The 26,630-nt window shown below is 39.8% G+C and overlaps 1 protein-coding gene across 2 annotated transcripts in view; it reads left to right on the forward strand.

Moving 5' to 3' along the window:
* The window catches only part of brinp1 (bone morphogenetic protein/retinoic acid inducible neural-specific 1), a 103,503-nt gene that overhangs the window by 16,485 nt on the left and 60,388 nt on the right, over window positions 1–26,630 (forward strand). For both annotated transcript variants that reach the window (XM_020082579.2, XM_069513849.1), the window contains exon 2: window positions 8,693–8,960. In XM_020082579.2, the coding sequence (XP_019938138.1) occupies window positions 8,743–8,960 (218 nt within the window). In that variant the 5' untranslated portion in view covers window positions 8,693–8,742. The remainder of the gene's footprint in view (window positions 1–8,692; window positions 8,961–26,630) is intronic.

The following is a 26,630-nucleotide window of genomic DNA, read 5'->3' on the forward strand; positions in this document are numbered from 1 at the left end:
TTTTCCCCCTTTTTTAGTACAGACCATTTTTCCCTGTGATTTATAAACACCAATAAACGGCAGACATCGCACAAGTATGGCAATTGTTCCGAGTGCAAGCGGGGGAGGGAGTTAGGGTAGAAACACATTGTATTGTTCGAGCCTCATCTCGTGCAGGAGCTGATAAAATCCAGGCTGGGGAAGAGGAGCAACATTTCTTTTTTCCCGACCAGAGTTCTGTGCCTCAGATAATGAAATGGGATCAGCAAATCTAGTCCTCACCCTGATAAGGTGATACTTTCCTCACATGTGTCTTTCTAAAATAAAAAGCAGTGCTGCAATCCAATTGCGTGTCGTCTCACAGTTGCCTCGCAACAACACTTCATCACTCCCACCCCGCGGAGCTGATAGTGAGATTTGAATTAATTGTTACAGACACAAGCAATTATGACAGATCAGTCACAGAAGGGAAAGAAGAGGAAGGAGGATCTGCTGTTTAATTCTGCTGGTAATTACAGTAAAAAAAGATGATGATGTGAGCTTCATCGCAGTTCCATTAAGTGCAAACTGCGGATGTTATATTTTATTGAATGTTGAAAACACAACTTGAAGGGCACACGCAGAGCACATACCTCCGTCAAGGCCCAACAGTTTTCTCATAAAACCACATTTACATTCAATAGATCCAGATTTTCGTGTGGATCAGCACCAACTTAATAATAACCAATGATGTCAGTGCCCTGAAATTACATTTAGATTCATGAATGGATCTGTGAAATCAGTTTAAATGGTAAAAACGGCCCATCTCGCCCTATCCAAACATTTTATGGGTTTTTCCTTCAGTCATGCCCCACCCCTCCACAAATATTCACAGAAAAAGGATGAGTAATTCTTGTGTAATGCGGAGGTAACAATGAAAAACATCATGCGTGCATACAGACATGTATAACCAGGAAAGCACCTTGGGTGTATGTTTTACTAATCTCACAGACTTATATGCACTCTCTCACAGGAACACCTTTTCCTACTCATTCTGAGACCCTCTTTCCTCCCTGTTCATCCCTTCTTTTTGGTCCAGACCTTTGGGATGTAGTCAGTGGAAACCATAGCGTTGATAACGTCACTTGACATTTACATGCATGAGCAACGAGGAACTGCTCCACGAACAGGGTCATTTACATCCTCCCAGCAACTCCTATTCTGCCTCTGATTCATGTCAGGGGCTCCTCCGGGTGCATTTTCAGTGTGACCAGTTAAGGGAATGGAATTTGATCCGCCATTTTTTTGCCTCTAATCATACATTTCTCAAGCGGAACATTAGGAGAACAGGTAGCATGCAAAATCTGTGAAGATTGGAGCATTCTGCACAATTTTATTCGCCCCCCTCTACTGCCTTTAGAAGGAAAGGTGAGAAACGACATATTCAAAATAAAGACTATGCCCAGTGAAGTAAATCGAAGGAAAGCAGTCAGTGGTTTCTCATCAATAAAAACACAGAGTAATTAGAGAAAGCACTTGAAAGCCAATTTGCGAGTTGACAAATGATCAATCTTCATCTGTGCCGTAGCCACAGTAGCATAAAGAAGCAGCGGTGGATGTGCTGACGAATGGCGTGCCTGAGTAGCTAGCATCTCATTCTTCAGTTCTAATAAGGTAGAAGGCTTCTGTTTTCCCTATCAGCTCCAAACACCTTCCCCTGGACAAAGATTGAACATGGGAATAAATCAGCGCTGCCATGCTCTTTTTCACTTCATGTGTTAAAGAGACATATGTTGCGATAATCAGTTGAGCTCTCACAGTCACAGCATTAAAGAGAAGATGTGTTGTGTGTATAAAAATATCAAACCGAAGGAGGAAAAAAAATCCGCATGGAACAATAATAATTCAAGTGTTGCAATATTTTTTTTACATTGCTCTCTGAGGAATGAACTTTTTTATTTCATGCAAAACGTTATTGCTGTTCCGTTCGTTTGTTAGGATCCTGTGCCTATACCTTTACCCTGCACAGAGATGGCTCTCAGGCTCATTCTGAAACCTTATTAATTAGTTTGCTTTATGGCAGAGACGGCGCTTGTTTAGAACCCTCTCGTAAACCGCCCCCACAGTCTTGCTGTTCAACTGGGCGGCGATCAACTAAACCTCGCAGCAAACCCTCGCGCCGCTTCACATGACAGATGCAGCCGACTCTCCCCCCCACCCACTCGGGCTCACATCCTCCCCGTCTCAGAACAGGTTTGGACACAATAATTCAGCAGCCAGGTAAATTGGAATAACTCTAACCATTAGTGAATTAGTTTGCTCTTTAAAATCAGCCATTGATCCCCTGCTCCGAGCTGGGCAGATTGGTTGCTGACCAACCAGAGAATTTAATTATCAGGCAGGAGTGTTGCTTGCTCAGCCATGTTTTCTGAAGGTCAGGGTGCCACTGCAGTCCTTACTAAAGAAACAACAGGGCCGAGGCGAGAGACTGGGGGGAAAGAGAGAATCCAGTACAAATGTAGTTAGCCACGCCGGCTCTCCCATTCCTCTGTTGCTTCCCGGCAATAGCAAGTGTCAGACCATTACCACGCTGTTTCAGACGTGGCTCTGAGCTAGGTAATAATAACTCTGAGGAAAAAGAGAGCAGAGTTGCATCTAAATGTGCTAAACCGGTCATCTGAATTCCCACTCTGTCATTCCCTTGCATCAGCCTCACACAAACCTTTGGTCTCCATGAGGTCATATTAATATGAACTAACTTATGATAACCCAGAGGAGTATAACATTTTTAGGCTGCCAGCTATCCATAACCCTATGTCAATGGTTTTTGCTTGGCTGTGCGCATTATACCTGTATCACTGACTTTGAATTTGATCGGAGGCGCTCATGCTAATAACAGTTCAGAAAGAAATCCATCTCCTGATATTGTTACATTCCCATCCAGAAATAATGCAGGAAATAAATACTGCATATTGGTGACCAAGCCTTATGCACGAGCAAAGAAAGAAAGATGGATAGTGCAGAGATACAATATATCTACTCCAATTCCCTCCAGTTTACCTGTCCCCTTGCAAAAGGCCTCATTCTTCCCTGGTCTCTTGCCTCCCTGGGATGAGAATACAAATAAGGAGAACAAGCCCCCCCATTCTTATGAACTTTATAGAATAAAGAGGGACACTAAGGGCCCCACACAGGGGAGAGGGGGATTGATTGGCAAAGCTTGTGACTGCACCAGAATGGAGATTGAATCCCCTTGAATTAACCAGAATGGAGGAGGAGTTGCAGCATGAATAAGGCTGTTTAAAAAGAGGATGGAGAAAACAAGCCCCCCCTTGTCCTATCTTGTGATTTCCTGAAGCAGACATCCTCCCCTTTTTACCCTGCTCATTCAAGGGTAAACGTGATCCACTTTCTGTCTCTTCCTCTCCCCCGTGTCACTAATCCACTCTGCAAATAACAGTAATCTGCAAATAAGAGAAAATAAAGAACATTATGCTGTCATGGCATCAGGCAAACATGTGAAATGCATGTAGGGGTTGGTGTATGAAATGATTTCACACAACAACAGGACAAAAATACTGCAGGATGGCGAGAGAGGTTGATTGAGTACACTGGGGTGGAATGTGATGTGTTATTTTATTCGTTTAGTAATCAAACAAGTGCTCTTAAAATGTAGAAAAAGGTGTCATTTGTTAGCAAGAATCTATTAAAAGGGGTTTGTTGAACCAGCTCTGCACATTTAGTCTCTTAATATCAAGGTGGTTTGTCTTTATGATTAAAAGTGCAATCTTTATAATAAAAAATATTACAAAATGAATCTGGTGTGGGATGTTGGTGGTGGTTTGGGAGACGTTTGCTCTCGCCTCAGCCTTTTCACATTTTGTCTTCCTCTTCGAGCAAACCAAAGTCCCGTGAGTATATCTTTCCCCATCATAGTGAGATCGGCCTTAAGCATCCCTCTCAAAGAAGCCATTTCCCATTTGAACATATCGAATCCACTTCAGCGAGAGGGGGAGAGGAGCACGGTGCCAGCTTCACTTCAACGCCGCCAAGCTCCTCAGTCTACAATCTACTCAGACTTTGACGTAGGTGTGACACAGGCTGTTGTAGCTCTTCATGTCTAATGGAGGGATCGAATGTATTGTTCACAGAACGTGAAGAAAATGTATTTAGATTTGAAATTGGACTTAATGACCAGTCCAACAGATTATTGGCATTGCTGCTTGTGAGCAATGAATGAAACCTGACAGGCACTATTTAATTGACCTTAGCGTTATGACAGTATCACCAAAACTTCTGTCACTATGACATTTATAATGTTGGAGTTTGTCATCTCCTCATTAAGGATGTAGCTGATTTTTGATACGTGTCCCAAACCCCCCAGATCCCCTCTCATAAACACCCAAATATACAGAATTGGAATCTTTATCTTAACTTTATCTTTAAATATCAACCTCCAACCCCTTCAACCTTTTCCACTTTTGAGCTGGGCTTGCAGAAACAGTCCCATCCTCAGTATCAGCGAGGGACTGGCTGTAGTGGATGGACCCCGTCCAGCTGTTAAACTGTCCCCGTGGTTCTTCGCCAAATTATTTGGCTCTCCTTGCGACGGCATTGAATCTGGGCAAAGATTATTAACCAAATGTTTTATCTCCCCCCGAGCTAATTTCACATCATCTGCCCTCAGTGGCTTATTTACAAGGTTTGATGTTTAGCTTTGGCGAGTCAGCACTTCCTGCGCGTGAATGCGAGATTATTCTTGGAATAAACTTGTCTGTGAGGTAAATGCTGTCAACCGCTCCTTGTAGCCTCCATATTTGAACTGAAAGTCTGCTGTAGAGTCTGCATCTTATAAAGAGAAGAATTAGAGTGTGTGGTTCCAAATCGTAGCCCATTTCCTGCTGTGCAGCTGGTACGCTGCACCACATGACTCCAACCCTGGAAATCACCCCACCCCCATGAGAACAAGGTTTTGCACCAGTGTTCATTGATTCAAAGCGCGGCCCTCAAATTGTGCCGGGAGCCTGCACTACATTCATTTCGAGCAATCCATTAGTCTTTCTTCTGATAATTATGTTTTCCAACTACAATAACCTTTGCTCATTATTAAGACAAATGTGATCTTTTAATCCTGAGAAAATAGTTTGAATAATGGAAAAAAAAGATATGACGCCACACACTGATCAATCGCAGCATTAAAATCAGATTCCTGTTTAATGTTGAGAGCTTAAGTTACCACAATGACTTGTATTTGCTCATTATTCCTCTTTATCACCTGCTGTTTGTTCCCTTTTATATCCCAATAAATTATGGTTTAATGTGTGATGATGTTCAGATGTGAAACACAGCGCAGACGAGCAGAAAATCCGGCGTGAGATGAGACCATTTTCATGGCAGCACAAAATAGAGTGATCACATACGAATAGAAATGGCTTCTAGAAAGACGCAGTTTGCTCTCATCATGTGGCCATAGGAATGTTAATGTTGTCACTGCAGGAGTGTTCTCAGACGACAGTGATGCCTCAGGTGGTGGAAATCACTGAGCCTCTCGGTCAACTGCAGGACTGATTTCCCTGGTACAGCAGCACATGCTAAAGCCCTTTCTAACCTGCAAGATGGATATGTGTATCCTTTATTCCACCCCAACGATCAATATGCAAGGTATGAGCATGTAATCGAGGGGCGTTGTTGTTCCACATCGGAGGTAGTCACGGAGACAAATCGATGTTTTCGTAAAAAGGGACAGATGGAATGATGGGACGGTGTCACATGTTACACCTCTGATCCCAAAATTGTGTCAGCGTGTTTGGTTTAGTGTTTCAGTCAAGCAAAGACAGGATATTTAAAGTGTTGTCCTAATGGCAATAATTTATAGCTAAGGTGTAGCCTATAAATCCATCAGTCTCTGTGTTTGTGTCTGTAGTAAATTGGCTTATGTGGTGTCCATCAACAACCAAAACAAAATAATCCAAATAACGTCTCCACGTCTTTACAGTTTTCCCTGGTCTGGAGCAAATTATTTATGTGCTTCTTTTAATAGTCAGTAATTTTTTATGATATGCTTCCAAAATCATCTGTGCTCATATAACAATTTTTTGTGGTCCTCTCCTGCAAAGATTGGTCGGTGGACAAAATCTCCAAGGGCCAATATAAAATCATACAATAATATACAGCGGAATTCCAAATGCAAATACACACATTGCTTTATTTAGTCCAATACTCCAATAAAATCCCATCCTACATTTCAAACACTCATCACAATGTGCCAATGAGACAATTCAGATTCAGAAAGATTTTATGGGGACCGCTGTAGTGAAGTAATTTATTTAAATAACTTCATTAATCATTAATTTGCTGAAGCATTGCTTGGAGTCGATACTGCATTTTCTAAAATGGTCAATATTAAGTGCTGAGAAGGTTAATGATCACAAGCACACATGCATACTGTATAAACACCCATCATTTAAAGTGACCAATAAGAACTGGTATTTTCTTTAGATATGTTTTTCACTGACACTTTTTTTTTATACATCTTTTTATATATATATACATATTCACTCCCCATCTTTTCAGAATATCTTTACAAATCCTCCTTCTTAATCAGATTGCAATTCTTTTATTTTGACAGCCGAACTCAAATTAGTCTTATATAATTAGCAGGCATGTTAAGTACACTGACATATTTTGTCAATGCCACTGAGTACCTGACTGATGGAAGGGGAAGGAGGCAACTGCAATTATATCTGAAATGCAGTATTCTTAGTTGATGGAAGAAAAGTCATTACAATCAGTCTTAACTGATTATACTTTACATATGGCCGGAAAATTATAGTTAGTTACACAAGTAGAAACATTCAAGTCATCCCAGATTTTTCCAAATAGTTGAAGCAGCGTTTTAATATTAAAATACTGAATGAATTTAAGGTGTCATAAGAAACTGACACAATAATTTTAACCATGAAAAAAGATAAGAAAATAAATCACCCTTTAAGAATGCCTTTGTGATCACTTTTAACTTTTTGCAATCGAGGAGTTCATCATCTATTTAACAGGAAAAGATTAAGCCCATTAAATTCTCTCTGCTCTTTTATGATGTGTTATTGTCTAATAAACCGTGAAAAGGGTGAAGAAATTTTTTTTTTTGCATACACCAGCACTTGATAGTGTGCGGTTATGTGTGCTCCGCGGCCAGGGGCCAAAGTTCTTAAATGCAATTACAGATGAAAATCATTTCCTTATCAGTAACACAGACATAATTTCACTGCCAAGTTCATAATAATATGCACAGTCATTTTAATGATCTGTTTGAAATCTCTTTAACCATGATGTGATGTTAAATATTCTGTTTTCTTTCAGTGTAATGGACTTTTTATTGCAAAATAGCTGCAAATATATAGGAAATCTTGTAATGCTCTTACAGTATGTTAGAATATCAGTCATTGTATTTGCAGCCTAGAGTTACCTTTAAAATGCCCAATCTATGCACGGCATTTTTTATAATTTGGGCTCTTAAGATCTTTTTTTAGTAGATGTGTTTCTACAGATCTTGCACCGTTGCTGATCTGAGTGCAGTTTTTTAGATGCATTCTCTCTTTCATTATACACTAGGTCACGCTTTGTATTATTGTGCCATTGTGTAATGCTAAGGGCGACATTACAGTTGTGTTATCCATCTCCGGTAGCTTAAGTGGAACCAAAGTGAAGTCTCATTTTGCGTCTGATGACAAAAAAGGAAACATTTTGTCGCACTTTATTCTTTAACAATTCATGAAGTTCTGATTCAATGGGTGAAAGTTGAAAATCTATCTCTTTTTTTTTCAATTATTAACCATAATGTGGTGTCCTTTCAGTGCAGTAGACTTCTTGCTGCACAATATCTGGAAATAAGTAGTAAATGATAGTAGTACTATTATAATATGTTAGAATATCTATCATTAGTTATTGTATTTTATGCCTGAGTAAAATTTAAATTGCCCAATCCATGCATCATTTGTCCCTTTTATTTTATTTATTTTCAAAGGCCATGAATCTGGGCTTGTTAAGATCTGTTTTTAGAAGAGGTTTCTACAGATTGATGATCTATGTGTAGTTGAAAAAAGAAATAATTATGTCTTTTATTATACACTGGGTCATGCTTTGTATTATAGAGCCATTGTGTAATGCTAAGTGAAGTTTCATTTTGTGTTTGATGAAAAAATGGCAACATTTTGTTCCACAATGTTTTTCATGAAGAGGCGAGTCAATAGTTGAAAGTTTCCTGCAGCAGTAATTGACACCACTGGGTTAGGGGAGGTGGTGTTCTCCCACATTAATGGCTGGGTGTCATAACATATCATGAAGCAGCCTTCTAACCTTGTCAGAATTTATCATGACACCAATTATATTTAAAAAAAAAAAAAAGAAGAAGGAGACAGCCACACGGCTCTGGATGTACTTCATGCTCATCTGCAAAAGGGTAACAGTCTTGTATGGAGGAGTACAATCTGTGTGGTGTTCTTAAAAAAAAAAAAAAAAAAAAACTCAGGGGAGGCGAAATCTGAGAAAGTGCAGAAAATAATACAAATCATGTCACAGCAAAGTGACAGTGACAAGGGCAGTATCTTATTTGTTCAGTACAACACAATTAACCTAACACTGTGGCATTTTCTTGTTCTGCTAAAATAGACTTTGTCATGTAACAGCTCTCTTTTCTGTGTCTCCCTCCCTCCCTCCTTCTTCTCTTCTCTCCCATCAGGTCTCCAAATAATGGAGCGAGAATGAACAGAGAGCGGCTTAAAAAAAAGCATGAACTGGAGGTTTATTGAGGTCATCTGCTTCCTGTTTATATGGGACCATATAACAGTTCAGTCTTCCCGCCAGGACCCATTGGCCACTGAGCAACATGTCACCAAGCAATATGACTGGCTCATCTCTGACCGCGGACCTTTCCACCACTCTCGAAGTTATCTGTCCTTTGTGGAAAGATTCCGCCAAGGATTTACGACCAGATATAAAATTTATAGGTGAGTTCACTTTCAGCCTGTGTACTGATGCCACACAGGCTTTTTAAGAGACTGTCTTTTTAACAGCTTTTCTATTTTCACATTTTAGCTGCAAAAAGCAACACTGTGTACATTTTGAATATATTAAGTATGCATTTTTAATATACATCTACAGCCACTCTCAGCGCTGCAAAGTACTTTCTGCTCCCTGCACTCCTTTACTCACGTTCCAAGTCTTTAGACTGTATATAAAGATGGATGACACGTCTCTAATTTATCCCACTATCCAGAAATGACACCAAAATATATTTGACTTGAATGCAGCCACCCTGCACCGATGACATCATTAGCGCTGCCATGGTCCCCCTGATAACATTCATTCAACTTATCACGAGTCAGTCTCCGCTGTCAATTATGACGGTTCCCCTCATTTTTAGAACCACCTAAAATGACAAACATCATCTGCCAGAACAATTACTGGATTTTGATTATTTAGTTTGTTCTACTAACATGGAGGAGGGAGAATTTATGACCTTTCCTGACAGCCACCAGTGGGCGCTCGGGAGGCGATGGCTTCACTTTATGTGGAGCCATCATGTCATCCTTCTTTATATACAGTCTATGATTCCCTCAAACTGAATGACGTGCAATAAAAAAATAGTGGGAAGAGTAAGAATAAGTAATAAAACTGCAGGATGTTATTGCACGGATGCACATTCATATTAAACTGCCAGTCAGTAACATGTACGTTGCAGAGAACGCCTCTATAGAAATATAGCATTGTCAGGTGCAGTGTGCCTGAGTGAGAAGTGCTGCCTCACTTTTATTAATTTCTACAAATCTGCTCAAATAAAGGGGGGTGGGGGGGACTTGGATAAAAGGGGGACAGATTTCAAAAGAGGAAAAATGGTACAGCAGAGACAGAGATATCCTGACCTTTATTCTGTTGTACGGGTCAAGACCCAAAAATGCTGGATTCTGCACTTCACATAATTCAGTCTGATTGCGTTTTTCATTAGATTCTCCCAGTCTGGGATGCTGCATGACCTTCAAAGTGCAATATAGTGCCCCAGATGATAACACAGCTTTTCTCCTATAAATCCATTAATGACATCACCAAGATCACGATTTACCTTTTAGATTATATATGAACCAAATACCAATAAATTCAACATATGTTTTCACAGATGTAATATTCTTCTTTGTTTGGTTGCAGCCAAGGTCAGGGTGCATTACCACCATCTACTGTGATGGTGCACCCTTCCTGGAGGTTCTGCATTAATATATTCTGATATGTGATACTAAATAATATTTAGTGGCTGCAGAAAACACATTTGATCTTCGTATTGACAAAGTACATATGGCGTGTTTTGGCACATTGAATATGACACATTAAAAGATACAACTTCACACCAAAGTTATTTCAAGCCTAAAATGTATAAAGCCATGTTGAATCTGCAATCTATTGTTATTAGGGAGTCATTTAATTTAATTAAACCCTGCTTTCGAATTTCAGACACATCAAAATATATGACAACAAGAGGTTTTCAATATTTCATGCGAACCTAAGTCTTATATTATGGCTATTACAGATTGAATCATTGATTATGGGGTATGGATGAACGTATGGGATGTTCTTTATGCGTCCCAATCTGGGAAATTCTGTCAATACTCAACTTCCATGTTTTCTTCCTTCCTTGTGACCAACTAATACTGTTTGACATTCAATAACTATATTAGGTTTTTTATTTTCCAACTGACATTTTTCCCTCTTATCGCACATCTCCTCATATTTCACATACGGAGTCACATGTAAAGAAATATAAAGGCTAGACGCCCTCTTTCTTACACTGAAGTGCTTTGATTCCTTTGCATCCCTCCGCAGTCTGCTCACCCACAACTGAACAAAGACTGAGAAGGAGTCATTCGCCACATTCTTTTGGCAGTTCTCTCACCGAGTTTGTTCTCTTCCTCCCCCCCGTCTCTCTTGGTAACTTGCCACAGCCCCCCAGTCCCCACTGGCTTTCATGCCTTGATATTGTCACATGAACAGTAAACAATGCATTTGCATAATGTGTAACTTGACAGAGCGCGATGTTGCACAGAGACACGAATCTCCGAGGCAAAACTTTTAAAGCGGCTTTTCACAGACACTGTACAGCCGTGGAGTGTTGCCTGTGATGCTGCAGTGATTTATTAAAATCAAGTGCGTGTGCTTGGATGTCGGGCGCTGCTGGGAGCGTCGCCGGGCCCAGGTGGCTCCTGTTGTTTCTCCCTCTTAACAGAACCATTAGTGGCTCCAATTCCACCCATCAAATATCCCTTTCCTCATTACATGACAAGTAAATCTTGCATTAGGTATGGAAACATGGACGTAGTTCTCATTAAAAATTAAATGACGGCAATCAACAATCCACGTTCACTTCTGTCAGACATCTGCAGACCTGTCCGACAAGAAAGGTTTGATAGATTCCTTGTACTTCTGCGAATCACTCAGAACATCACTTTGAATAGATCCTGTATCCCATGCTATAACACATAATACATTTCTAGAGTACTGAGTTGACTGAATGCAAGATGCTTGGAAGATATGAGTGAATAATCAAGTACAGTATTCAAAGCAAGGGTGTGAAACGTTACTGCAGAGGTCCAAGTGTTTCCAAAGGATTTTCATCCACATGGACTACGAGTTAATTTCAGCAATTAGTTCATCTTTAACCAGAGGGTGAGAAAAAATAAGTGCCATCAGCTGGTGTAGTGTTTGGTTGGAATGAAATCATACATACCCCGAGTCCTCACCGGTACATGATTGCCCGGCTCGCGCTCCCCTCTAACCAGCAATGAGGACTGAATCGCTTTGTAAATTTCCCCGGGGACTTTCTCTGCCTTGACGATTTAGTGGTGGAAAGTGGTTGAATCAGATTTGGGGGAGAGACAAAGCATCCATTCCACTCTGCTTCTTTTTACCGAGAGCGATTACCCCCGGAGGCATGCAGCGTGGACAATGCCAACCTGATCAGGAACAAACAAATCTGCCCCCATCTTTAATAACACGGGCATTGTGCCTAATGTGAAGGATAAACACGGATTCAGAAGGTGCCAGTCTCCTACCTGGCACTCTGAAAGTTCACTGTCGCTTGAAGGATAAAGACGCACCACAAGGCACCAATTACCCTCTCCCTCCTGTCATTTGTCTCTTAAAGAAATGACAGAAGTGCCTTTTGTGCAAGTAATTGTTCTATGCTGCTGCAGATTGCAATCTTCCAACTGAGTTCCCTTTTCTTTTCTAAAATTGTATACATGAGTGTACATTTCCTGGTATTCCTCAGTGAAAAGAAAGCCACTCTTACCGCTGCTCTTGTGTCAGAGCTACGGCTCAATAACATGCATCGATGTGTGCTTGAGTCGCTGTTGAAATCCGATGGCCTGTTTTGGTCACACAAGCATCTTTCGTTGTGTCGCTTGTACTCTATTATGGAGGTTGAATGTGTATCAGATGATGCGTGTTCTCTGTTTGGTCTTTGTTCACGGAGCGCTATCTCAGGTTCTTGTGGAAATCCAATATAAATGCAAATCCAGTCACCATTAATGCATTTTAAAGGGCTCAAATCAGCATTGCACTGTAATCAAAGAAGCGAGTTGGGGGCTGTTATTTAGAATAATAATAAAAAATGGAAAAAACTGTTATGAAAATGCATAGCTCTGATTGATCGCACATTGAATAGAGAGGGTTGATAGAGTCACTCTTGTCACTGGGCCAGGGCAAAACAAAACATCAAATATCTATCTAAGAAATTGAACAAAGTCCTCTAATGACCTGTGAAAAATAAATTCTGAATCAAATGAAAATCAACATGGTGCCAAAAAGCGGACATGTCTTTGGACTTGGTTGAATACATGCTAACAGTGAATTAATCATCCAGAATCTGAAACATTGTGTGCTCCATAAGTATGATAACATAGTGGAAAAGCCAGTCTCATTAAAAAAGGAAACTGAGCCAATGTACCTTTTACGGCACTGTCTCAGATAATTGGAAAGCCGATGGTATAATGTCTGTTATCATGGCACTAAATTACAGGCTCATTAAAACCTAGTACATATACACTGTACATACAGTATGCTACCGACATCACATTAATTGTCTTTCTGTCCTCATCTGACACAGATTATCTTTTGTGTTAATACTATTAGCTTTAATAACATCTGACTGATGCAGCAGTTGAATCTGCTTTTCTTATGACTAATGTTGTGTCCACTGATTTCTCAACTGTATAAAATAAACATGTTTTTGTGAAGCTAATGGCTAACAAGGTAAAAAGTCAACAGCCTCTGGTGGTGGTCACAGAAAGCTCCTGCAGAACCGGGCACTGATTGACAATGACACGATGTACTTTACAACTGTCACAGTAAATTCTTGGAGAATGTAGTTTTACACAATGTTTACTGATGAGCATATAAACATTATGTAGTGAAGATGCTGAAACAATTTAAATAAAGGGTATTAAATGTTTTTTCGTTATAGAAGGTGTATAAATTCTTGAGTTGTGGTTGATAAATGGGTTGCAAGGACCTTTGATCCCAAATTCTAATCAGTTCATCCACGTTCGTGCAAGTGAACATTTGTGCCGAATTTGCTACAGGCGTCCCAGACATATTAAGTTCATAGTGCAAAAAGAGGCCAGTGACCTTGATCTTTATCATATTCTAATCTGTTCATCCTTTAGTCCAAGCAAATCTGTTTGGACCAAATGTGAAGACATTTCCACGTGGTGTTTCTTCCTTTCATAAGAGTGGGACGGACAGAAAAGCCATAAAAACATGTATTTCCATTGACTCTATGATAACTGTCATACTTTGACATATGGATATTCAAAATGGACCTTAGTCCCTCACCTAACACCACTGCTTCATCAACCCTGCACGTCATGTAAACTTGGACAGGCATGACATGGTTATATTTTATTCCAAAACATTATGCACAACTCTAACTGAACATTTCCATCATGAATTAATTATCCCTAACAACCACTTGATCAGCATTAAACCTTGAATGAATAATCTGCAGCTCTAATTTGCATCTGCAAACGTCTTTTATTTCCGTCTCTAATTTAAACCGTTCATCAAACAGATCGCCCTGCGACTCGGGTCGCTCTTTATTTCAATTTTTTTTTTCTTCTTTTAATTTGTTGTGAGCGCAGTGCCATCTGTTGCAGCGAGGAGATATTGTAAAGTCTTTCAACGAGCGGTGACGACAACACATTTGAGTTTTCCTTGTGTGGACGTGTGTGTCGGTGGCGATCTGGGCCCCATTTGTTTTAAACAGTAACAAGGTGTAACATTTGTCCGACTCAGGTCTTGAATTAGTTCGGATGAGCCATCTGTAATTGGATAGGGCGAGGGAAGGCGGATTTGATGTAGTCGGCAGATTTGCTGGGAGAGGCTGCGGCTATGTTTAATTCAGCAGGCTGTAGCCGAAGGAAGGGAGGGAGGAGTGGGGGATGAAACAGACTGAAGAAAGAGGACAGGGACATCAGTGGGGTCTGAGGAGACGTTAGGTGGTGAGACAGGAAGGTGCTAAAAGTGTGTGATGAAGAAAACCTGTACAAAATGCTAAAGCTATAGAGGCAAGGTCCAGTGAGTAAAGCGTCCAAACGAGGGGTGGGGGGAGCAGACAGGTAGGCGGGCGGTGCGGTCATCGTCAAGGTGAGAGGGAGACGCCACACTGAGGTATTGTAGCGGCTCGGATGAGTCACAAACAGCTCATACCCGAGTGCGCCACTCTCTCACAAACACATAACTACTTATTCTTAAGGTCTCCTCTGCATCTTATCGCAAATGTACTGAGAAAATCACATGTTTATCGCCAGTTAAAACGTTTTCACTTACATGCAGGACTTAGACAAGGATTAGAAAATTGCATGCTATTTAACTTTTTTAAATCCCTCCTTCTACTTATCTACCAATGCTCAGTGGCTGACACAACGTTATTTTATTTATATATTATTCATTTCTTTATTTATTTCTCAGCAGTGACACATGCGGTCTCTGAAGGATGAACATGGAAACAGGAATCAGGCTGCTGCTACACTTGAGCAGAACTCAAATTAAAAAAAAAAAATGGATCAAGATGCTGACCGCAAAATTCACTATTTAAATGTGCTGGGGGTGTCTGGGGGTGTTGCAAGTCAACACTCATTTCCTGTCAGCTCCTGTTGGCTTTTGAAATAAATGTAAAGGTCTACTTAAAGGACCAGTGTGTTGGATTCAGAACTGGAATATAATAATTCATAATTTTCATCAGTGAATAACTACAACAAACTAAGAACCATTGTGTTTTAATTTCCTTTAAATGAGCCCATATCTAGGAGCAAGTCTGCCATGTTGCGATGTTGTGTTTACTACAGTAGCTCAGAGACCACAAACAACACTGGCTTTAGAGGGGGCCTATTCATTTTTATGTTGAAGCCACAAGTTGTCGAGTTGTTGAAGTAATAGCAATAGGTGAGTTAACTACAATTAGTTCCTTCCTTAAGTACATGATGCATTTTAGCTGTTGGCTTGTAATTCAGGATGCTATTTTTCCCAACAGCCCTTTGGGCACAGTCAGAAAAAAGATAATTGCAGCAGACATTTGCTATAAAATCTATATATTTTGCACATTTTCTAAATTATGCTGTTACAATGCGATCCAGAAAATCAGACGGCTCATGAACATGGTTTCACCAAAATAGGATCTTGGCCGTCACCTCGCAGTTTGGCAGCAGATGTAAATTCCTGTTTGCTGACTGAAGCAATAAACATTTCCAACACTTGGATTCTGAGCTTCAGCCAATCAGAGGAGCTGAAATGACATCATCTCTGTTGGGCACCAACTGATAAGAGCATCTATGTTTTTCTTGTGAAGAGGAAATTATTGTGTTTGTATTATTGCAAAGGGGCATTTGCTGTACGGCACATGAGAATATCATAGACATATTGTCTGTCATACATTTTTTTAAATAAAACTTAAGACTACATAACTGAACATAGAAATACAATTTCTATAAATATAAATCTAATAATATATATATAAATATATATTTATTTTATATATAACATTTTTATTTCTTTTACAGGAACAAGCAGACACATAAATACACACACACACACACACACACACACACACACACACACACACACACACACACTTAGAATAATATCCTGGGGCTCCACTTTAAATACATTAACTGGAGCACTGCTGATACCGGCGTTGATTTGCATTTAAGTTTGGGAAGATCAACAGGGGCAGATCTGGGGAGGGTCTTTGTGTCACTTCCCTTTCCAACCTAGTGGTAAAAAGCCCCCCCTCCCAGTGGGATGACTTAATTACTGGCAAGGAATGGATGGTAATTAGAGGAGAAACAGGAGGCTAGAAGAAACTGTCAGGGTTAAGTACTGACTAATTCACTGCGTGGGACGCCTGTGCCACTCTCCTCTGAGACTGACAACACAGCGTCACAACAAGCTCTGAAGCAGCCGTGTCGCATGTTTCCGTTTTCAAACAGATTCCAGCCCTTGGTTTTCTGAATATACTCGCTGTGGCAACACTTTCTCTGTTTAATTCACAAAAGTAAAGCTCGACGACTCGACCAATGCTCTCTGCATCTTCTGCTTCTGCTTTATTTAGTTTTATCTTTTAAAGTAAGTCAGTCTTTTCATGTCAGCTGATTGGACCTTGTTTCAGGTTAAAGTTTGTCGGAGCTGAAGTCCCCAAACTCAACAAAATAAATCTGTTAGTAGTGTTTGACCTAATCACAACACTAATGACAGAGCAGGGTAAAATAGATCTCTTTAGACCGGCACTTAAAAGGGTTAATGCTTAAAAACAGGGAGGGAAAGTGCAACAGTTTTTAGGTCTCAAAATAGGTAAAAGTATAAGCTGACTAATAACAAAAATGATCAGTCACCTTGTGAAACCACATTTAAATTTACAGATAAATATTTTTATTTGGATCTGTACCAAATGGCACACATTCATAAATATCAGTCCCCTAAAGATGCCAATTAAAATGTTGCAAAACAACCTGTCCTCCAAATGATAAAGAAAGTATGGGAAAAAAAAAACCTGGATTGGCCTCTTGATCTGAATCTGTGCCAGAATTTAATGGGTTTTTCCTTGAGGCAGGTTGAGTAGTATTAGCGTAATCCTGTTAATTAAACAAACAAACAAATGCAGATGAAAACATAAAGCCCTGACAGGAGTAATAGTAATGAAAGGTCAAGATTTAGGTTTTTCAAATGGATGATTTTTCCAATAATTACCAATACCCACAAATAACTACACCCTGAATTACTCACTTAACCAAACAAGATACATACAAATGACAACATATGGTTTAAAAATACATGAGCTCGGGACATGTTCCAGCTGGAGCCGGTTTAAAACATCTCTCTCTCTCAACACCTCGGCAGAGACGTCTTTCCTCTCATATTCCTCTTTGCCTCAGTCATTGTGCGGCTTCTGTGTTATGTATGACCCACGTGACTACCAAGAAAGGGTTTATTCCAGGCCTCCTTCAGTACGTCTGCGTCTGTTCACTTCCAGCGAAACACTGAAAATGTCGGACATGTCATCTCAACTGTGCTAGAAACGTGGTGCAAAACATGGTTTGTTCTGCTGTGGGAACTCACAAAGGTTACGTGTCCAACATTAATTTCAGTTGAGTTGTTATGTGCTTTCTAGCTCAGTATGTTGGCAGCTCACCAGTTTGTGCTGTGATCCAGTGGAGACACCACAGTTTGATGTGTGTATTTATTTGTTACATAGCTCAGTAATTAAGTAACTAATAAATGGTAATTTCAATATCTGCAATTGGCAATTTATTAAAAGCAAAATGTAAAATTGAATTTGTAGAGTTGACCTCTATGCAATGTTCAGTTTTTTAAAATCCTATTATTGTTGCTGTTCTTGGGTAAAATTGTCCCCCAGATATGTTGTAGCTAGGTATAGATACATATGGTTCTAAAGTGACATTTGTATTTATTATTTTAAACAATATCACATCAACAAATAAGGTTTGGTAACCTTGTATTCCTCAATGAAACGTCAGCTTCAGCTTCTTCTCGTCATTAATGTCCATAGACTAAAATAATTTACAAAGACAGTGCAACTCTATGTCAAATTTCATGTTGTAGTCAGTGCAATATATTTAGTTTGATCCGTTGTAACTTCCATTTACATTCATGAAAGGCAGAGCAGACCATAACTTCTCTCAGACGCTCTTTGCAGTGAATAATGGAGCCTTAACATAACGGAAAACTTACATCAGCTGGATGTTTGTCATTTAAGGATCTTTGGGTCAAACTGACCCCGTGGAAAATCTATTTAAAGACGTCGATTTGTAGGGAGGCTGAAGCGTGAGAACTGTTGTTTTGCTGGTCCTTGACAGATAATAAGCCAAAGCCACAGTAAATCATGTTGAAAACAAAGATTTATTACATCATTTCTCTTTTAGTGAAAAGTGCACAGTATGTATAAAGGGAGTTTCAGAAAGAGGGCACAGAGTTGGCCGGCCTGATATCCTCAGGAAGGTTGTTCTGATCTCTAGGGGCTCACACAGCAAAGGCCTGATACGGGGGGTTAACAAGTAATGACATGTTTCTCATTTTCAGACTTGGAGCAGCGAAGCAGCAATGGTGTTATAGATTATCGCAGACTTGTGCATGCTTGTGTCCTTTATAACACCTCTGACGTGATATCTAGGAGCTAAAGATTGATTTCAAAACACAAGGAGATATTGTGAAAAAGTTCATATTAACCAAAGCCAGTGGGTCTCTATGAGAAAGCAAAGAGACTGTAGCTTATACAACTTTTCTTTCTTGAATCACTCGCCCTGAGCTTCACATTATCTGAAAAAAAACGTGTGTTAAAACTAGCAAGACAATGGAACTCATCAGCTGATAAAACAATCTTTTGTCCGTTGTTACCATATTAGATGGTTTTCTTAAATAATTATTGTGATTACAAGAAAATAAAACATGACGGATTATTACACGTTGGAATATGGATCCCTGAGCCCATCTGGTTCGGACAAAACATTTTTCAGTTTTTGTCACATCCTATTTCGCGTTCTCTTTTGTCCTCTGCATGTGTTTGATGCCTTGTCTACACTTCTGATATTTACCTGAATATTTCCCCCCACCACACAACCTTCATTTTACAAAATATCTCCGTCCATACCTTAGAACGAATAGAAAAGCTCAAACAAGCAAATCAAAGATCCGTCATTTACCAGAGAAGAAAGCTGTGGTCCAACCTGAGGAAATGCCTCACATGTTTGTCTTGATAAGGGGACATCAGGTGAACAGCGAATCTCAAACTGAATTTTTTTTTTCGAGATGTGTTTTTCAATTCAGTTTGTAAAGAATGTTCCCCGAACACAAAGGTTTCTTTTAGTGAGAAAACTGTCTCTGTCCAAGGTGCTGAAATCAAGCGTCTCTTCACAGATTACACTGCGGCTCTCAACAAGTTGACAAAACAAATTTCAGGTATCTACCTTCCAAACAGCAATATTAAACAAACTGCATTTCGGATATCATCGCATGGCCACATACAATATAAGAATCTTGATAGTGAAGAAGCTATTTAAATATCATGGTTTTAAAGACAGTGAAGCAATTTGTAAGAAGCTTTTCCCCCCTCGGTAGATAAAAACACGAATGGGCTTATTGGATTGAAAGGGGCTGTTTTTTTTTTATCATTATACTCACAGCAAATACAAAACATAGAAATCATCAACATAATGCTGTTTTATTTGGGGTATGACTGACAGTTATTGTAGGGCAAATTGAGTTCATCAGCAAATGGATGATATGCAATAAGCTGCATCTAAGGCACTGACAATAGGAGCGCTTTCTTTTCACTGCCTGAATGCTTTGACCTTGGTCGTTTTCACGTTATACATAGAGCGGGAAAAACATTGTTTGTGATTTCATTAAAGGACACCGACGGTGATGAAGTGTTTCATCAACTGTAAACAATATACAGAATAGAGGGGGAATTTTCCATGTGAGACAGAAGCACATTAGAATAGATGGAATAATCTTTTGAACTCCACTGGCTCTTGTGAATGCAACGTAAACAATATTTTCCGAGGTGATCATTCATCCATATGCTCTCCCCCCCTTCGTCAGAAATTACTTTCTAGATATTTTGAGTTTCCACACAACTCTCTGTTTTCACTTGAATGCAAGTCGGGGTCCGTCATCTCATTGTCATATAGGCTCATCATAATTGCCATTCACTCCTTGCCCACACAGTCGGAGTAGTTCATCAGAAGAACTTCTCACATTACACAGTTGATTAGATTCAAACCCATGCTCGTGTCACTCACCCGTGCATTCGCTTCCGGCACCGTGTCCCATAAATTTCTCCAGATTAAAGTACATTAAGAGATTGTGTTTGATTACAACCATTTTCATTTCCATGCCTCGTGCGCAAACAAAGTTTTTACACCAGCAATCATATTCCATTTAGGCAAACATGTTCCATTTAACGATATGCTCAAATGAATGGTTAATGACTAGAATGCTTGAGTGAACATGGAATCTCTTTAGGTATCGTGGTACATAAAGTTCCTGACTATTTCAGGATGAAGTTTTGAAGTTTCACTGTCTTAATGTGAGGGTCCGCCACAAGAATAACTTGGTTAAAAGTTTGTGTCGTTTTACCGACAAGCAAACTTTATTGAATTCACTGTGTCATTATGGTAGTAAGTAAATTAGATTTATGCTGTTTATTTCCCCTCTGCCTTCACTTGAGTCTGCAGACAATTTATTACAGGGTCAGTCCATTTCCCGCAAGCCCAAAATTAAATAAAATGATGACCCAGCCAAAAGACTCTCTGAAAACAATTTATTCCAAAAGCAGCGCAAGTTATTGGAAAGATTCTCAGAATCATTTCATTCTTTTCCCCCCTCTCTACCTCTGTACATACTTACTTAGTGCATCTTGCTTTACTGAATGGAAGAATACAACTTTTCAAAAGAGAAACTGTAAAATTTAGTTTTTCTAGCACATCCAAAATCTGAAATCCTCAAAGATCTTCCCAAACTGAGGCCTCACACTGTAAGATTTAGCCAGAGGTGGTAAAAGTACACGCATTCTTTTTCAGGTAGAAGTACAGACACAAAAGTACAAAATGCACTCAAAAGTATAAAAGTAAAAAGTAATATATATATGTATCATAATTGTTATTTATTTATTTAATTATATGGAAAATATGTGCAAAATGGCATTTTCATTTGAAATAGTGCAAGTAAAACAAAGACAGCGGAGGCTTTATTTAGGTAGTAAGAGTAAAAGTCATAAAAGAAAAACTCAAGTACAGATACCTCGAAAATCTACTGAATGTACTCTGTTTCTTTCCACATCTGGATGCTAGAACATGTCTTAAGGCACGAGCTGTACCTTGTAAAGAATCCTGAATAGACTAGATCATAAAACCAGAGATGGGGGTTGCATGGCACATGTCGCACATGTGTTGTATGGCACCCTTCCCCCCCAGATGCAGCCAACCGTCTGTCGAACTGGGAAACATATCAAACGGATCGTGTTGTCGCGCTGACACAAGCACACAGTTGAGGTTCACGGCAGATTCGACTGATGGAGGCAGCAGGTGCAGATGGACCTTGACAATCATGAAAGCGGAGGATACAGAAACCAAAAAAAAAAAAACATGTGCGATGCAGTGACTGTATTTAAGAGCCAGACTTAAACATCATGTCACAGCACTCTGGAGTGAGCCATAATAACAAGGCTGCTGCACGTAGGTGACCAGTGAAAGTATAATTGCGGCTCTCTCCCCAATCATCTCAATACGAGTCTGGTCTTAAAATAAAAACCTGGGGGTGTTACCAAGACGTCTGCAAAGTGGCGAGACTTGCCTATAAGGTCTTTGTTAAAGGCTGTGTTTCTATACCTGCACGTTGACCGTGTACATCACCATCATTTTGACATAATTATTCTGATTCTCTCTCCGTCTGCTCATCTTTCCCTCCCTCACATCCTCTGCTCTGACAACAATATGCTCGTTTCCACACTGATGTCAGTATTTTACACAGATGGATCCTGCATGCGTCAGACGTGACATCAAAACCTGAGAAGATGTTGATTTTTGCACCGGTTGTCAGGCTACAGTCTAAGTCAGAGTCTAAGTCAATAGCTTCTCTAAGTGTAAGACTATCATGTTTAAGACTAAATATATATATAAAGGATATATAAGGACAATGAATCTTTCTATACTTTCTTAAGAAAAGCAACTACTTCTGTTAGTGTGTACAGTATCATTAACTTGACAGAAATGTGGGGCCCTTAGTGAGTCCAACTCAATCCACTGTTAACAAACATCTAATTTGATCGAAACCTATTAGCCTGGAACTCTCACTTGGATATTTTTACATGGCCCCTGTGCTGATGTTTATCTTCTTTTTTTCTTTAAACACGATAAGAGAATTTCAAAATAGCCCCTCTGATTTCCTGCACTATTTACACCTCTGCGTTGAGAAATCTCGGCCCATGCCAGAACTGAGGTGAAAATAAATAAAACAAGCAGAGGCAAAGAAGCTCGGGCCAACCAAAATAACATCCCGCCTCTTTCTGCCTTAGTGCTTCCCTGTGCACCGGAGCGTAGGATTAAGATTCATTCTATAATATTTTGAATGGTTTCGGTGGCTGAAATTCATACAGGATTTCAATTGTATCTCTGTCTGTTTGATTTATTGCTGTGCTTTGCCTCCTTATTACCATGAAAGGCCTGGATTTCTTATTTTTTTCATCCTGTCAGGCTGCTGCATAATACTGTGGCAGCACAGGAACAAGGCTATAGGTTCTTAGGACTCAGATTACAGGGACCTTTCCCAAAGAAATACTGTTATTACTGCTTTCCAGGGAACAGGAACATGCAGATACTCAGCCAGGACCCCTCTGTGTTGCATTTCAATGTGTGCCGAGACAAAGTACTTTTTTAATGAATGATGTACTACATTTGTTAATGCCAGGGAGTGTTTGGGAAGGATGACGGGTGTACAAAGCGTTTAACTCTCTAAGCAGACACCAGGGTTTGCATTCATGGTCCTGTCTCTGCTTTAGACAGATTTAGACAACAGCACTGCTTTTGTTATAGATTGTGAGCAACTGTGGTTAATTTAAGGACTCGGCTTTGGTTAGAGGAAAGATTGTGGTTTGGTTTAATACAGACAAAAGTTCCCCATGACTTAACCCTGTATGCAGTGGACTGCGGTCCCTGTTGTTCATGTATCAAACTTCAGTGAAAGTCTATCAAACTGTCCTGCACCTTAAACAAATGAAGCTACTGGGGTAATCCTTGTTGCTTCATTGATTTAGTCTGCTATTGTTAATAAAAACCACAAACAACCTAAAATTAAAGTGGATAGAAAGAAGAAACATTTTAATGTATGGATTTGATATGATGCTGATCCCTCATAACTACAACTGAGCGATGTCTTGTGACATAAAACGATTGGTGTGTTAGAAAATGCTTGTCTAGTTCCACTGTATACATCTCTGACGTGAATAGGTTTGGTGTTGAGCTGCCACAATAAATCATTAACGGCATTATCATCAGAAGTAATGTCATTGTTCTACATAGTTATCAATCTATTTAGAAAACGTGACACAAACATGGGATAGCTCGAGGTAAAGCTAGTACTATCGAAATATCCATTTAGATAACCAACCTAAATACTGAATATAATGCAAAACATGTTGAGTACATTCTTTGACCTAATTGGTTCATTATATGATAAATAAAAAAAATAAAAAATGAATAGAGTCAATTATGTGTTACTGTGCTGAAGGTTGTGTCTGATTTCAGGAGGCAAATCCCTCAAAATCAGCTTCTCTGCTTTTCAACAACTAATACGTTGATAAATGAGGCTGACAGAGCTTAACCTTTCCAAAGACACAAATTCAGTCAGGCAATGAGATTTTTCTTGCCCAAATTTCACAGGAAATGTATCATTTGCAACCCTCACTATGTCAGGATCAATAGTATGCCATTTGGTAATGGTGCAGTCTGTCCTCGTAAATTCGAGGACAGCCTGAATGAAGTTTTATTTACCAGGTGTTTGCCCTCTAGTGCTCATCGGTCAATGGCAAATCACATGAGCTGGACAAATGAAAAAAGCCGCCGTGGGATGTAAATCTCACCCAGCTGCTTGTTGGTAGCCTTGACAAGTTGCTCTCCTAAGGAGGCACCCTCTGAAATTCAACGCATATGGACAACCATAAACCCTGCTGTGCAACATGGCAGTCTAGCAGTAATAACATTTTTATGAACTCCCTGAGAAGATATCATACCCAAGTAGAGGAGATCACGTGGCGCTGTTTCTGTGTGGGAACACCATGTACGCAATGAAAGGGAATAAGTCAATACTGTGTAGGAAGACAAAATCGCTTCACAAAGTCGTTCATGGGGGAATTACCATTATTGGATCAAAGTCTCTCCCGGTCCTAGCAGCTTGCCAGTGTTTTCTGTTGAGACCATCGTGGTGCACCATCATCAGTCACGATGTGGCTCCATAAGAACAACGTGGCACAGATTCAATCAATGGTTTCTCAAGAATGTTTAATGGGCTTCTGTAAATAATGCAGGAAGCTATAATGCCAAAATCCCCACGTGTAGGATCATTTCTAATTCATTTTAATCAAGACACTATTATGGCTGTAGGCATATGAAGTCATGGAGATGAATATAATCCCTCTCTACCCTCGGTCATATACTGGGTCACTACAACACAGAAGTGGCGTTGAGTTTATTTCTACTTTTTCGGCGAGGCTCAAACAGGCAGACTGTTTTGTAAAGTCACCCTGAATTTGATAGTTTAAAAGGAGATAGTTGAAAATCATCTTCTTGCGTTGTATCCCTGTCAACCAGCAATTGAAGCATCAGTTAAGTCATCCCCAACAAGCAAGTGGTGGAACGAATGACTGAAAATGAAAAGGTTCATTTTTCATCGAGGCATGAAAACAAACGCAGTGTTGAAAAAGTGTCTGCTCGTCCTCAAATGAGGAGGAGCAGACACTTTTTCAAAAACCAAACACACGGAGTCTAATCAGGGAAGTTTTCCACTTCCACAGGCACCACGAAAATACTCCGTCTCTTGAAGCAGATTCAAAATTTCCTCAGTTAAATTCAGAAGCTGATTCATGTATTTGATTTTGGTAAAAGCTTCTTTCCCTTTTGCCCTGTCCATAAAACAATGAAGCATTATCCTCACGTCATGGAGAGCATCCAGGTTAGTGACTGCACCACTAAAGCTTAGTTTATGCTCACCAGTGCTGTCCTTGCACATGGCGGCACGTGCCAGAAATGACATCACTTCCGCTGGCACGTGCCGTTCTTTTTCGGATGGTCATGCACCTCCCAAATAGTTTTAACTTGTTGCACGTCTAGCGAACATGGATTGAGCTGGAGGCAAGTCTGCGAAGAGACATTCCCTCATGGCTCCTCCAGGGAGAGTGCAGAACTAAAGGTAAAGACGAAGTATTCTGCAGGAAACTGTTGAAAAACATCCGTGACCGGTTTGTCAAGGCAAAAAATCACTCACAAGTCCGAGTCTGTGTTCCTGGAAGAAACAAGCCAATTCCAAAATTGTTCTGTGTATGTTTTCTTCTTCTTCTTTTTCGCCTTTTTCTGGCGGTGTGATTGTATTTTTCTTATCAGCAACAACTAACATTTAGGAGAAGTCTCGAGCAACCACGCCTCAAGCGAGAGTGAGAAATGGAAAGGTGATGTGTCGATGTCACAGTTGATGCGTGCAATGACCAAACTGTCGAGCATATCCACAGGGTGAACTCTTCATTTAACTCACGCAGCATTAGCTTTCATTCATTATATTAATTGACAGCAGTGACTGGCAACCATCCAGCGTGCGGACATGAGTTTCTCTCAGATTTATAAATATATATCAAATATATGTATCATGGGAACATGGGTGGACTGACTCCTCAGACGTGAACAACTGGATGACTCCAGAGTAAGTGGGAGGGAAACTGATGGAACCACCAAGTAATAGCCCCCATGGATGAGAGGGCTTTTAGTGGACACTCTACAGCAGACGCAATGGAACAACAGGGTTTTCCAAATAATGTAACTCTGAATTAAACATTCGGATGGTGACTTCAGCAGCATAAATATTGAATGTCTGAGTAAAGTGAGACTTTCAGCATGATGCATATTGTATCTTTATCTATAAATTAAAGCTTTGAGGCTAAAAATACAAAAATGCCTGACACAGATTTCAGATATTTTATGATTTATGCATTTAGCATGTGGTTTTAATATCCCACCCAATCTATAATTGATCATAAACCTAAAGTGACAACAGACTGGTATCATCACCTCTGTGACACTGTAAAAAAATTATCATCATAGGATTCTCAGCAGGACAGGAAACGAGAAGTCGCTTCAGGAGTGGCTTTATTTTCGTCTCGCACAATTTTTACATTTCTTGTCACGATTCAGTTCAGTAACTTTAAGCCCAGAATGTGCAATAGGCTGAGTTCAGTTGTGAGTCTTATTCGCACAAGAGAGAGACAAAATATAAGTACCATCATTTGCATTTGGAAAAAAAAAGATCAAATTAAAAGCACTGCATATTTAGGGCAGAAGTAAATATCTACCAAACAT

The sequence above is a fragment of the Paralichthys olivaceus genome, chromosome 18, assembly GCF_024713975.1.
Source record: "Paralichthys olivaceus isolate ysfri-2021 chromosome 18, ASM2471397v2, whole genome shotgun sequence".
Classification (NCBI taxonomy): Eukaryota; Metazoa; Chordata; class Actinopteri; order Pleuronectiformes; family Paralichthyidae; genus Paralichthys; species Paralichthys olivaceus.